At 40.5% G+C, this 13,448-nt stretch overlaps 2 protein-coding genes across 3 annotated transcripts; one reads left to right on the top strand and one right to left on the bottom strand.

The window, feature by feature from the left end:
* Positions 1-107: 107 nt before the first annotated feature.
* Positions 108-4,255, bottom strand: enkur (enkurin, TRPC channel interacting protein). Of its 2 annotated transcripts, XM_085173099.1 has the most exons (6): positions 4,124-4,255; positions 2,862-2,916; positions 1,721-1,866; positions 1,402-1,634; positions 1,151-1,297; positions 108-366 (listed from the first exon to the last, which is right to left on the bottom strand). In XM_085173099.1, the coding sequence occupies exons 3-6, from the start codon at positions 1,797-1,799 to the stop codon at positions 190-192; spliced, it is 636 nt and encodes a 211-aa protein (XP_085029225.1). In that variant the 5' UTR covers positions 1,800-1,866; positions 2,862-2,916; positions 4,124-4,255; the 3' UTR covers positions 108-189. The 2 variants fall into 2 exon arrangements, with proteins under 2 accessions (XP_085029225.1, XP_085029224.1); XM_085173098.1 differs by lacking the exon at positions 4,124-4,255 and having other exon boundaries at positions 2,862-3,039.
* Positions 3,243-13,146, top strand: thnsl1 (threonine synthase like 1). The gene is made up of 3 exons (XM_085173097.1): positions 3,243-3,618; positions 4,695-6,098; positions 6,597-13,146. Exons 2-3 carry the CDS (start codon positions 4,725-4,727, stop codon positions 7,398-7,400), a joined length of 2,178 nt encoding a protein of 725 aa, XP_085029223.1. The 5' UTR covers positions 3,243-3,618; positions 4,695-4,724; the 3' UTR covers positions 7,401-13,146.
* The last annotated feature ends 302 nt before the right edge of the window (positions 13,147-13,448 follow it).

Here is a 13,448-nt window from a genome sequence, read left to right as displayed (position 1 = left end):
GGAAGTGGCCCAAGTCATAAATTCATGTGAGTGTTGTTTGTCTGAAAAAAAAAGTTGTATTTTGTATTAGCTTTGTAAAAAAAATGAACTGACACTGCAAAAAAAAATACAGTAAATCAACCAGTTTATTTTCCTCATGAATGGGGCAAATAACAACATTCACTACACTGCATCTCATCACTGCTGAGTTTAATCATCTTTAGGTATGTAGATGATTTTGAACCTCTCGAATAAATCGATGTCGTCCTCCAGCTGCTTCATTTGCTTTTCGAGGCAGTCCTTGGTGGCCCTCTGTGACATAGTGTCGATGATGAGGGGAAGGGCCTGGTACTCGTGATGCAGCTTATCCCAGGTTTCCTTCAGGCGCTGGACAGAAGATTTGGGGAAGGAAATGCATCAATGCCACAAGACAGACTATCTGTATTCAAGGCTTTTCTGAGTAAACAGGCATCAGTCAGAGATGTTACAGAGGGTAATTATCTAAGAAATCCTGCTGAGTAAGGAAGGAAAACTGGTATTTTGCAGCCAGAGTTGGCTTTGGTGTATTGTTGTACATTTTTGCATGTGCAGCAGTTAAGGAGGAGAAATCTCTTGAACTAAAAAACAGTATACACAAGTATGAGAGCTCTAATTAATTTGATGTTACATGCACTTTATACAAGTTTAGTTGTGAACATTTTTATAAGTAAACTCAGAAAATGTTGCTGGAATGATCTCAGAGATCTCAGTTTTTGTGCCTCATATCCCGCACAGGGACAGACACTGTGTTGTGTTAATGGCTAAACATTAACATTGTTCTGTGCCATATGAATCACTGGATACCATATCACCCATTCACACGAGGCAAAGCTTAAACACAAAATAATGATGCCCACATTGAGAAATCAAGGATCTAAAGTTAAATATCGATGGTCCCGCTAGTCTTCTGACTTCTTACTGTAAGTCCTTATATAGAAAAATCAAGTTTAAATGAAAAACTGTACTCTGACAAAGAACCGTCAACATTTACTTTAACTGAGAACAATCTAACTGTCATCCTACAGCTTCACTGTGTTAATGCATGTGAGTAACTGAAGTTCAAAACCCTGTATAACTCAAGTTAAATCCACTAAATTGTAAGATCCAGCATGGTTCCCCTGCATTTATTTACCTTCAGGATGGCTTGTCTCTCCTCCTCTGTCATGTGTTTCATGGCCCTCTGCTCCCGCTCTGCTCTTACAAAGTTTTCATACTCCTCTCGAGCCCTCCTCTCTGCTTCGCTGCGCTGCTGGAGGTACGCTGGTACTCTACCAAAGTCCTTCATGCAGGGTGTGTTTTATGAGCAAATATAAACATGATATTATTCTAGCATGCTTTATTTTGATATTTAAAAGACTGAAAGTAGCAACTGTAGGAAAATACCTTTCGTGTGATGAACTTTGGGACAAGCCCTGAGTTTTCCAGCACCTGTTTGTGCCCCTTGCTGGTGTCTACGCATGCAGGCTGTGGTTTCATTGGCACCAGTTCAGGTGTATCCTTTACAAAGTCCCTCTTGGTGTAAATTCCCATCAGTGGTTTGTCATTCCTTCTGGGGACCGGAGGTTTCCTCTCAGTGAAAGAGCAGGTTTTATGAACATCTTTGGCGCTCTGCGTCTCTGAAACATGCAATTCCAAGAAGCTCATATTTACCATCTCAAGGCAAACCCACACGCTAATAAAACGGTCTGACAGATGAACTCACGTTCAGGCAGTTTGGGCTCTTTCGAATGCTTCTTGAGGAAATTCTCTGGAGATGGCAACTCCACTCTGGCAGGTCCCATTGTCCTTATCGGCTCCTTCACCAGTTTTCTCTCCAACACAACTGCAGGCCTGAATTTTGATACATACCTTGAAAAAAAGAAAAAGCAACACATTAGTTGAAGCAATCACTAAAAAAAAATTAAAAACAAAATTATTATTTTTTAATTAAAAACAAATGAAAACCATGCTTTACAATAAAAGAAAACTGAATTGATATACTGTACTCACAAAATGTAATATTATAAATCACTATTTTTAGTCTTTTCTGCTGTTATTTTTAAGTCAAACTCGTCAACAAAATAGGTAGTGATGAGTTTTTTTAGTTTTTCATTTTAATTTACATAACAAATTGAAAGAACATTAAATCAACTACATTATTACACAATTCTAGATTTTTTCCCCCTATACTATTTTTTAAAATACCGTCCAAAAGCTGCGTATCTGTTTTACGACCTAATCTAAATTTGCAGTAGTGTAGAACATCTGACTAGTGTTCTCGTGATCAGTGGGGGTTTACCATACCTGTTCGAAGCGAACAGTTCACTGCGCATGCACGCAGTAAAAATGTCTAACACAGGAATGGGTTCCCACCCCCGGAGTCAAGCTACTTGCATGTAATGTCTCCTCAGTTACACACAGTAAAAGCTTACAAGGAACGAATCCAGGGTCTTTACTAAAACATCAAACAAGTATAAAATCTCTCTAATTAACTCTTTACATACCTAAAAGGAAAAAAAGAAACCTTTAACAGACACCAAAACGTTTCAATAAAAATGAGCAAACATACTCTAAAAACAATCTCAATAAAACTAAAAGCAAACATTTAAAAACGCAAATAAAAACAAAGCTATAGGATTGTTTTTCTTTTCTCTTTATTTTAATAAAAAATTCTCTGTAAAACTACAATTTACTATTTACCCCAAGTTTATTAGTTATTTCTGGAAAACAAAACAAGCAAACAAACAAACAAAAACACCAATGACTTTGTAAAATGTCAAACTGATGTCGTGGTTTTGTTTTGTTTACCCCAAATAATAGTTTAAAGCTAACTGCGTACTTTGAGCTAAGTTGAAGCAATTTACCTGGGCGCTTTTTCCTTCTTTTTGTCTTCCACTGGAAGGAGATTGAAGGCACTTTCTGGAAGATGAACATATTCAGACATCATGAATAAAGAGGCGATTAACGAAAGAGTGCCGTAGCTTCTTTTGAAGGCTAATAGCCTTAAATTCTCCAAATTTGTTTGACACCGGCTGGTTGCTAGGAAACAAGAACAGCAGATGTTGCGTTCATGAGCGGTCGGAAAGTGTCACATTTAGGGTTACATCTTGTTATTTTTGAAAGTTGCAAATGTAAAATGTTTCCCGTTATCCATTAAATTGCAAAAATATATTCTTGTCTTCTTGCTTTAAGATTACTAGGGCTATATGGTATTTTCGCGTGAAGTTTGTTTGGCGTTTAGAGGTAGGGATTTTCGAGGCAGACTTGAAAGCAGCAAAGAGTTCTGCTTTGCCTTCAGATTTTCTCTTTGTTTTGTCGATTTTTCTAGATGTTTGCTAGAACTTCGCATTCATTGTTACAACTGCTAAGCTATTTGGTTACAGTTTAAAATGTCGCTGAATTTATATATAGTTAAGCAATTTTTCTCTTTTTCTTTTTTTTGCTTCCAGTGATAAATATAATTTTGTCCCTTTAGGCTCACCGTAGTTATTTATGGCGACTGTAGTGGAGACTGTTGCCGTAAAGAGTTCATTTTCTTGTGTGAACTAACAAAATCACATAATTACGTAATTTACAAAGTCATTTATTAGCAGGTGGAGCTTATGGAAAGTCGTTATTTGCGTAAGTGTATTGCTCATTCAATTTCATTTACGGTCATCTGTGAGTGTCCTGAATAAGCCGAGAAGTTATCCCAGCCTTTTACGATATTTTATCAAAGCTTATGAGCTTGGTAATTACAACTGCAGCTGACTTTAAATTCCTCGGCTAACTTCCTCTCTAAACTTCGAAAGCAGAAATCATGCTACTGATATCTGTAATTATACCTTAACGGTCAATTTAAATGAAACAAACTGACCTACGTTAAAAAAAAAAAAACTTTTTATGCTGCTGTTGAACACTATTGAACTGTACGAATTATGTAAAAAAAAAGTCCTTGCAATGAATTCGAGTTTTCTAGTTTGTCCCCCTCAGACTGCATATGGGGTAAAGCACATGTTTGCGTGTGAAGTTTGAAGGTTAAAACTCTCACATCAGGCATCTGAAGGACAGATGCACTTGATCTTGTTTTATACAAGCTTACCAACTTGTATAAAATCAAAGCGGAGGTTTGTTTTTATGATGTTACCTGATATTTTGTTAACCCCACCTTCCCAGTAGTCAGATACTGATATCTTCAGCAGATATTATCTTTTCTTCTGCCTGATAATCATCTCCCTGCCAGTGTAAATTGGAGCCTCTCGCTGTGTACAATGAGGGAGAAGGCATAGAAATGCTGTGCCTAAAGTGGGACAGTTTTCACCATATTTGGACATCAGTGCATGTGACTAAAAAAGGGGAGGTGTGCCTGTCAGTGCACTTAAATGTACTTGCCATGTAACTGCATATATGCTTGATAGGTCTATTATTACCCATCTTATGTAATTGGAAAAAATTCTGTTTATATTTACAGCTTTGGTATGGCTTTTTAGGGCCAATCTAAAAGCAACAAGAGTTATTGTCTAAATGGTAGAGATAATGATTTTAGAACAGTGTCTTCTTATCTTTAAGATGTTAGGGTGTGTGACAAGATTATATAATACTTTTCAAGGTCTGTCAAAAAGCTAACATGCTGACTTGTAAATTTAGGTGTACTATAATCTTAGAATACCATTGTTCTAAAAAAAAGAAAGAAAACTGAAATATGTTCTTTTTCACAGGGGTAAGGGCAGTTGTCATTTAATTCCTGAATGGGTTTACTGAATACAAGCCAGCTTCCAATAAGAGCTGCCAAATGGTGCCTGAGTTCACTGTCTACACAAAAATCATGGCTTTCCGCCAGATCCACCTGCCTGGGAGACAAGAACATCCTGCTCATGGGTCCTCCGGGAGCAGGAAAATCTACGGTGGGGAAGATAGTAGCCCACAAACTAGGACTCCCTGTCATAGATGTTGATGATGACGTCTTGGAGACGGCATGGAAGATGCCTGTTGCCGCTAAGTTGGCAGCAGTTGGCGGAAGGTGTTTCTTGGAGGAAGAAGGTCGAGCTTTGTGTAACTTCTCTGCCTCTGGGTGTGTTGTTTCCCTGACGGGCTCTAATCCTCTTCATGCTGAAGCAATGCAGCATGTCAAACAGAGCGGGCTGGTCTTCTACCTGGATGTGGACAGTGAGGACATCTTACAGAGACTCACCAGCATGAAGGTGAACAGGATAGTGGGCCAGGAGGAAGGGGTATCCATGAGGGACATTTTGGTTTACAGGAAACAGTTTTATGAGAAATGGCCTGATGTGAGGGTGCTGTGTGGAACAGGAGACACAGTGGAGGAGGTAGCAGAGAAGGTGCTGAAAGCTGTGGAGAGATACCAGAAAAGTGATGAAGAAACATTCATTTCAACCCGATGTGATAGCGCAGGATTGTCCAAGCAGAAAATATACTTTAGTGATGTGGTTGTGGAGGGTCTGGCTCCAGATGGAGGGCTTTATGTTCCCAAAAATGGCTTCCCAAAGATAGGCACACGCGAATGGCAGAGGTTAGTTGAGATGTCATACCCAGAGCGAGCGTTAGTTTTACTTGAAAAGTGCATCCACCCTCTGGACGTCTCTGCTTTGGATCTCAGAACAATGATATTCAAGGCATATGGGTCAAACTTTGCCAGCAAGGCTGTCGCACCTGTAAAACACCTCGCCCACAATCAGTACATTCAGGAGCTTTTTCACGGCCCCACCGCCTCCTTCAAGGACCTCGCTTTGCAGCTGATGCCTCAGCTCTTCGCCTACTGCCTCCCACCCATGTGCAACTTCCTCATCCTGGTAGCCACATCTGGAGACACTGGCAGTGCAGTGCTCAGTGGCTTCAGCAGGCTGAGCGGCACTGACAGACACCGTACCGGCGTCCTGGTGTTCTATCCGGAGGGAGGAGTGAGTGAGATTCAGAAGCTCCAGATGATGAGCTACAGGGAGGGCAATGCCAGGGCTGTCAGCGTCCTGTCAGACTTTGACTTCTGCCAGAGAAATATCAAGAGGATGTTTGGGCAGGCGGGGCTGACAGGGCATCTCGCTGTAGAGTACGGCACAGTCCTCAGCACCGGCAACTCCATCAACTGGGCACGGCTGTTGCCACAGGTAGGTTGATGATCACAGAGTGTTGCTGCAAGATTTTTGTAAATATAAGCATTTAATTATAACATTACAATTTAATAAGCTTTTTTTGTAGCCAACATTGTGATTGCTTTGGTTGCCAGCAGACTTCCATGGTTACCAAAAAAAAGTTGTTTCAGAGCTGCAGCCAACATGTTTTAAAAAACTTTTATTTTGAAGGTGAGTGGTGTCCATTTCTGGTTTGTGCTGCAAGGAAGTGGAACTAAACTTCAAACTATGACCCCAGTATGTTTGTGAACGAAGCAGTCTTTCTTTAAAATGCAGAAACAGGAATACAACGTTATTGTAAAGTGAAATTTTATTGTGTTTCCCATTCTGTTGTTGTGAAAACACCAAACGTTTGATCCAGGTGTTTTGCTGTCCTTCAGGAATTCACTTACTTGCTAAAAGTCTGTGATTTTTAGTCAGTCACAAGGGCAGTATTATTTTGCAACACTAAGCAAACTTTTTTTCCTCTTTCAGGTGGTCTATCATTCATCAGCCTATCTGGATCTGTGCAGGGATGGTGTCATCAAATTCGGCGATCCCATTGATGTTTGCATCCCTACTGGCAACTTTGGCAATGCCATGTCAGCTGTGTACGCCAAACAAATGGGCATCCCGATAAGAAAAGTTATCTGTGCATCCAACCACAACCGTGTCATCACTGACTTTATCAAGACAGGCCAGTACGATCTTCGGGGACGGTCTCTGATGCTCTCCCACTCCCCCGCTATAGATATCCTGAAGTCCTCCAACCTCGAGAGATTTATCTACCACGTCTCCGACGGAAACAGCCATCTTGTCAAGGACCTTTTCACACGCTTAGACAGACAGCAGCACTTTCAGGTTCCCGAGCCTCTTCTTGGCACGATTCAGCAGGAAGTGCTGTCTGGCTGGTGCTCTGAGGATGACTGCTTGGCCGCCATCCAGAGTGTTCACGCACAGACGGGCTACGTCATGGACACACACACGGCTGTGGCTAAAGTCGTCGCTGATAGGCTGCAGGATGGCTCGTGTCCCGTAGTGTTTTGTTCCACGGCTCACTATGGGAAATTTGCTCCCGCTGTGTTCAAAGCTTTGCAAATCCCAAATATTCCAGAGGATCCCGGTGAGCAGCTCAAGAAGCTGGAATTTATTGCATCCAGACCAGAAATGCACAGAGAGATGATAAAATGCCTGAAAGAAAGTGCCAAGAGGAAACACAGCATTTGTGAAGCAGAGTACAGTGTGCTGGTAGACCAGGTGGAGAGCATGATACAGGACTCCTTCTTAAAAGTTATGTAAAATGATCCCAGCTTTTGTTGATGTCCAGCTTCAAATAATTAGCCAGAAATTACAAAAGTACTCTTTTTCTTTGTCCTTGTTGTTTCATCCACTTGATTTTTACTGCAAACAGAACACATTACCAGGGCTGCACATAAGTGGTCTGCAGGTGCGCATTCGCTGTCAAAATAAAAGACGCGCACCAAATAAGAAGTTGCAACATGCATTTGCGTACATAAGATTTTCTGGAGGAGGACAGACGTTTGTTTCGAACTCTTAAAGATGTTGAAGAAGCAAGCTCCTTTAAGCAAATACATTGGTGTTCCTCCACCTCCAAAGAAATGTCAGGAGTCCGAACCGAAAAAGAAGCGCGTATTCTCGGAAAAGTGGTTGCAGAAGGTGAGCTGGCTTCAAACAAATGATGAACGCACAGAGATGTGGTGCAGAATATGCCGTGAAAATCCCACTCTAGCGGACAAAAACAGTGCCTTTTATATGTACGCAAACACGCGTTGCAACTTCTTATCTGGTGCGCGTCTTTTATTTTGACAGCAAATGCGCACCTGCGGACCACTTATGTGCACCCCTGCACATTACAAAAGAAAAAACCTAAAATCTTGATTAACATGTCAAAAAAGGGAAAGAAATGAGCGAGCAACCTCGTGAAAATGCATTTAAAGACAAATTAAAAAGGTAAATCTGTCTGAGCCCCCAGGATTGAGAAAAATGAACATATTTTACACAAATTATACTCTAATAGAGCTTTAAACAGCTTTATTACTCATTTTATTGATTATGCAACAAGCTCACTAGTTGGGGATGTCTACCCCTTGGCTACTGCTGCGTTTCATTAACAGTATATGGATGTAGATGCAGGGGGAAGTAAAATAAGTAAAATATGGTGTAAAATATGGTGTAAAGTCAATATTGTTACTTTAATCACACATTTCTGCAGTAATAAAATCTGACTGTTAAATCACTTTTTAATTATAAAGTGATGTTTTATTCACCTCATCTTTTCTTAGTAATTTGCGTTTTTTCCAGTATTGACCGTGTAAACCTGGAGGAGTTTAATAGTTGCTCGATAAGCTAGAAAATGCTTTTTTTGTCATAAAAACCAGACTTCTGACATACATAGCACCGTGTAAAAGTCTTAATCCATTGCTTGATTCTTAAATTTGTTAATTCCAAGGAGCTAGACTTTTTTGCAGTTGTTTTAAAAGTGGTCTTGAGCAATAGTCCTCCAACCTTTCTGAAGGGCTTTCTAAGATCTTTGGTAATTGACTGCTTTTTCACCCATTTTCAGTCCAGTCCTTGAACATGACCCTTTTCAGAATGTCTACAGGCATCTGTAAAACATGATGGTGGCTCTGTCATGGTTTGGAGTTAGCATTTCAGTCAAAGGTGGCCACTTGTCAAAACTGATTTGTCAGATTTTCTCAGATTTTGATCCACCATGGATCTGAATAGTGTCTAATTATCAACGGCTTAATTTATCAGCACGACATTGGTCCCAAACACACTGCCAGTGCAGTAAAAACGTACCTGGACAGAAGAAAGAACAATGGAGCGCCATCAATCATTAACTGGTGTCCTCAGGGCCCAATCATCTTGACTGAGAACAGAAACAAAAGGCAGCCAACATCCAAAGAAGAGCTGCGAATGTCCTTGTGAACTATTCATGAAGGCCTAAAGTTACCTAAAGTTTCCTATTTCCTTAACAAAATATCACCAAACTACAAGTGGTCAAAGACTTTTGTACTGTATGGTATCGTTGTGGATTTCCATGATAAGAATTAGCACGTGAACTTGTTAAGGTGCTGGTTATGTAGGAATTAAACAATTTACAGTTATTCTTCCCAGATGCCTCTCACATGAGAAAGAATAAAAACAGGTCTGTGGGTAATTTCTCCATCCTCAGCTGTCACCATCAGGCATTCAGAAAGGAGTCTAGTAATTTAAATCCAGGTGCTGCCTCAGCAGCTGTGGCAAGAGGAAGGGGGAAGATACGTTTCATAGATCTGCAGGATTGCTTATGGCTGCAGTTGTTAAAATAGATGGAAAGTCAGGCCGGATTTGACAAAGCACTTTGCTAGCATGCCCTCTGATCTGGATCACTTTCTCTCTTTGCAGGAAGTGAGAAGAAGTGTTTTCTGTAATAGTAACTGGTAATCTGGTTAACACTTTAATATCACAGGTGGCTGTGTAGTACCTATTAGGTCTTCTAGATCTAAGGTTTATCAGCTCATTTGATTGCCTTTTTATTATCCATTAACTGTAGTTGCTATTGTTTGTATTTTTTAGCACAGTCATGTTTATGACTCTGTCTTGTACTTCCTACACTCCTACTTTGAGAGTGTATAAAAAAAGGGGCAAAACACACAAATTTAAAGGCCCTAACTGTATTCCCCATTCAAATTTGTATCAAACATCATACATCAATAAAACCTTTATTTTTATTTATTCTTTTGTTATTTAAGGGAATGTCGTAATTCATTATTAGAACATTTAGTCTTGCATTGGAGTTCCTAACTTGATCCCACTGTTTTTCAATCAGAAAAGTCTAACTGAGTCAGTATTGTTCCTTAACAATCACTTTGTCGCTGCTTACATTGTGTGTGTTTGTTCTTCCACACTTACAGGATGACTGATCGCTTTTCTATGCATGAATATATTACAGAACACACTGCACTGATTCTGTGCGTCACCTATGTGTCTGCGGTTTGTATCGCTCTGAACATTGGCCTTATAAATCAAGCTGCTTGGCAGGTGAATGTAAAGAATGGGTGGGAAGGAGTCTGGAACCACATGAGTGTGGTGTGCAGGTGTGTGACTGTTAGTGTGTGTGAGTGGTGGAGGGAACGAGACAGCCAGCTGTCGCTCAGCACCTAGTGACCCACGGCTGGGTGAGCAAGGATAATTGCAGGTAGCAGCCTGTTCCCATCTCCTTAATGTGAACCACTGGCATAATGGAAACTCCTCTTTAACAGTGAAAGGAAATAGAAAAGAGAAGAAGAAATGAATGCATCGCAGGAGTTTAAAAAGAAAATCCAGTGGACCATGTTGAGATTGTGCTTCTGCTTTTAGCTGCTTGCTTTTATAAAGATTCTTTATATAACCTATAAAACAACAGCACTGCCAGGTAATTTATTAACCTGTGGTGTTTATGAAGAAGTGTTGTACGACTGCAGTCAGCTGTATTCAGTTTGAGAACTGGGATTTTTCCCCACCAAAAAAAAGAATACATACTAAACTAAACACAACTAAAAACGATAGAATACGATTGGTGAAGCACTGGAGCTACTAAAAAAAAAAAAAAAACACTTCAAGGAGGATCTCAGCAGGGCCAGGCCAGACAGATCAGCAGTGATGTTGTCCTTTTGCCTTCAGAGCTGCCTGAATTCTTAATGGCACAGACTCAACGAGGTGTTAAAAACCTTCCTCAGACATTTGTTCCCTTTTCACGTGATCAGTATCACACAGTCGCTGCTTTGTCGGCTCCACATCTACGATTCAAATCTTCCTTTCCCAGACATCCCAAAGGTGCTCTGTTGGATTGCTATCTGATGACTGTTGAGGTCATCTGAATAGAGTGAACTCATTCTTATGTTTAAGAAACCAGTCTGACACAGCGATCAGAAGATGTGTACACTGTGGTCAGCAATAATATTCAGCTAATTCAATTTAATTCAAGTAAGATGGTGCAAATTGTAGGCTCAGTTTTCTGTTCTTAGGTGACAGAAGTGACACTCTGTGTGGTCTTCTGCATCAAGGATCAACATGTTGTGCATTCAGAGATGCTCTTCTGCATACCTTTGCTGTAACAAGTGTTTATTTCAGTTACTGTTGCCTTACTGTCAGCTGTGAGCTATCTAGTCACTCTCTCCTGACCTACTGCATCAACAAGGTGTTTTTACCACCCACTGAGTGTTTTCTCTTTTTATGACCATTCCCTGTAAACCATAGAAAGTATTGCGTGTAAAAAATTCCAGTAGATCAGCAGTTCCTGAAATATTCAGACCAGCCCATCTGGATTCAGCAACCATGCCAGGTTCAAAGCCAGTTAAGAGATCCTTCTTCCACATTCTGATGCTTGGTTTGAACTTTAGCATGTTCTCTTGAGGCCATGTAATTGGCTGATATGATATTTACAATAGCAATTCTAATGAAGTGGCTGGCAATGTGGCACAGTCAAATTAAAACTGCAAGCCTTTCTGTGGTTAAGTTTAATGTGTGTAAAAATATAGAATGTTTCCCCTGTCTTTTCAAATTTTACACTCATTTGTTGTATAAATGAACTGCAGCTTCAAACATCCCCACAGAAAGTCATTAGCATTGGTTCAGCGTCATTTTACTGTCCCTTGATGCTTTGAATAAATGCTATTTCAGAGTCTTCTCCACTCTGCCAAGAATAAAGCCCACAGGGGGAACAGTTAATCCTTGTCCATCTTGGCACATTAAAAAAAGGAAAGCATTGGCATATAATTCTGGCACTAAATATTGGTACTGAAGCAAAGGTAAAAACACTCGCCCACCATTGCAAAGATCTGAGTTAAATTCTTGGCAGCTGGCCGCGTGCTTTGGTGAGAGTGTTTGGGTGGAAAGCCGTTAATAATAAAGTTTAATATAAACATTGTATGGGTTTAGGAGGTTTGGGTTTTCATCTTCGTCATTTGATTTTCGTCAATGATACGATTATGATATTACAAAGGTCGTCATGACTGGTTTAGAAATGTTTTTTCTTTGAAGGGTGCCTGTGCTCTCCCTTAGAGGTAGGGTGAGGAGCTCAGAGTAGAACCATTGCTCGTCAACATCAAATGAAGCCAGGTTTTCCTGGTTTTCTACAACACATTCCCTAACACAGGAGGGAGAGAAAAGCTAATGAAAGTGTCAACTTTTACTCACACACCTGAAGATGGTAGCTTTTGGAGTGGAACTCATTTGCATGCTGATGCAAACTGAGAGCTAAAGAACAGACACCAGTGTTTGTCTATTGTTTACGGTCTTTAATAGCCTTAAAGACAAAAGGCAAATTGAAGAAAAGATTTGACTTAACCGATGTCTCCACCAGTCTTCTGCCAGCTGTCTGCTAGAATCACCAAGAGAATGAGAAATTGACGACCCCATGAAGGACCTCTGCAAGATGAGATATGAGCTGTGGCTCGAAGGCAGGGCTCTGACTGACAGCTGAATGACAGGGGTTAAATGATATCAATGGAGACAAGCTTGGAAGTGTAAAACTAATCCTCCTGGATTTTCACACCTTGTAGAGCCCAAGTGTTGCTAAAGTCCAAACACATTTTTCTAACTGACCTTCAGTTGTCCCTTGAAACATTATGGGGGAAATTATAGTTCAGTGGTGGTAGCACGTTGGCAGTCCACGGCATTTTGTGCCCAGCTAGGAACTGCCTGTCTACCTGCTGAACATCTGTTGTCAGATGAAGGCAGCATCTAAAACACTGTTTATGGTGCAACTATTGAATTTAAGTGCTGTTGTTGGTCCATCATGGAGAAGAGCAAGGTTAGAAGACACAAAGAGCCGGAAGGAAACTGACTGAAACACTGCCTGCACGTTGTTCGCAGAACATTTTTGACCATCAATTGTTTGGGTTTTTTTTTTACAATTTTCCGATTCCTGGTGAACTTCATTGTCAATTCCTTAACTGTTTCCTGTTGACTGATGCCCAGTGCCATCCACGTCGAGTGACGTGCATTTGGACTGCATGGAAGCATGTTTGCATTGGTTGAGAATTACTCTCTGTAGGCAAAGACAGTAAATTTAGTGTGAAGCTTAGGTTACAATCAGGTGTGGTTAGCTGGAGATCCAATGACCGAATAGTCATTCCTGTTATAGTTCTATGATGTTGACTTGAAGTACACTGCCGGGGGTGCACGTGCAGTTGAATTATAAATATATTATAATGAATTACAATCAATTAAAAATTCTCAGAGAACGAGTCTGTGTGGTCACAAAAACTCCAAGTGAACCAAAATGTGTCACTACAAACCACGTGATAATATTCAGTCTGGTCACTGGCCAGATGTGTTTGGGTTGGGAGCAACAAATGT

The sequence above is a fragment of the Neolamprologus multifasciatus genome, chromosome 9, assembly GCF_963576455.1.
Source record: "Neolamprologus multifasciatus chromosome 9, fNeoMul1.2, whole genome shotgun sequence".
Taxonomy (NCBI): Eukaryota; Metazoa; Chordata; class Actinopteri; order Cichliformes; family Cichlidae; genus Neolamprologus; species Neolamprologus multifasciatus.
Note: the sequence above shows the minus strand (reverse complement) of the source record. Positions and strands in the feature narration are given on the sequence as shown.

What these genes read in the sequence shown, in the direction of transcription:
- enkur (XM_085173098.1), bottom strand. Translation starts at nt 2,944, where the DNA reads ATGATGTCTGAATATGTTCATCTTCCAGAAAGTGCCTTCAATCTCCTT. An exon ending in AAGAAGGAAAAAGCGCCCAG is followed by an intron (nt 1,867 to 2,861) that starts GTAAATTGCTTC and finishes CTTTTTTTCAAG; the next exon opens with GTATGTATCAAAATTCAGGC. An exon ending in AGAGACAAGCCATCCTGAAG is followed by an intron (nt 367 to 1,150) that starts GTAAATAAATGC and finishes TCTTCTGTCCAG; the next exon opens with CGCCTGAAGGAAACCTGGGA.
- thnsl1 (XM_085173097.1), top strand. Translation starts at nt 4,725, where the DNA reads ATGGGTTTACTGAATACAAGCCAGCTTCCAATAAGAGCTGCCAAATGG. An exon ending in GGGCACGGCTGTTGCCACAG is followed by an intron (nt 6,099 to 6,596) that starts GTAGGTTGATGA and finishes TTCCTCTTTCAG; the next exon opens with GTGGTCTATCATTCATCAGC.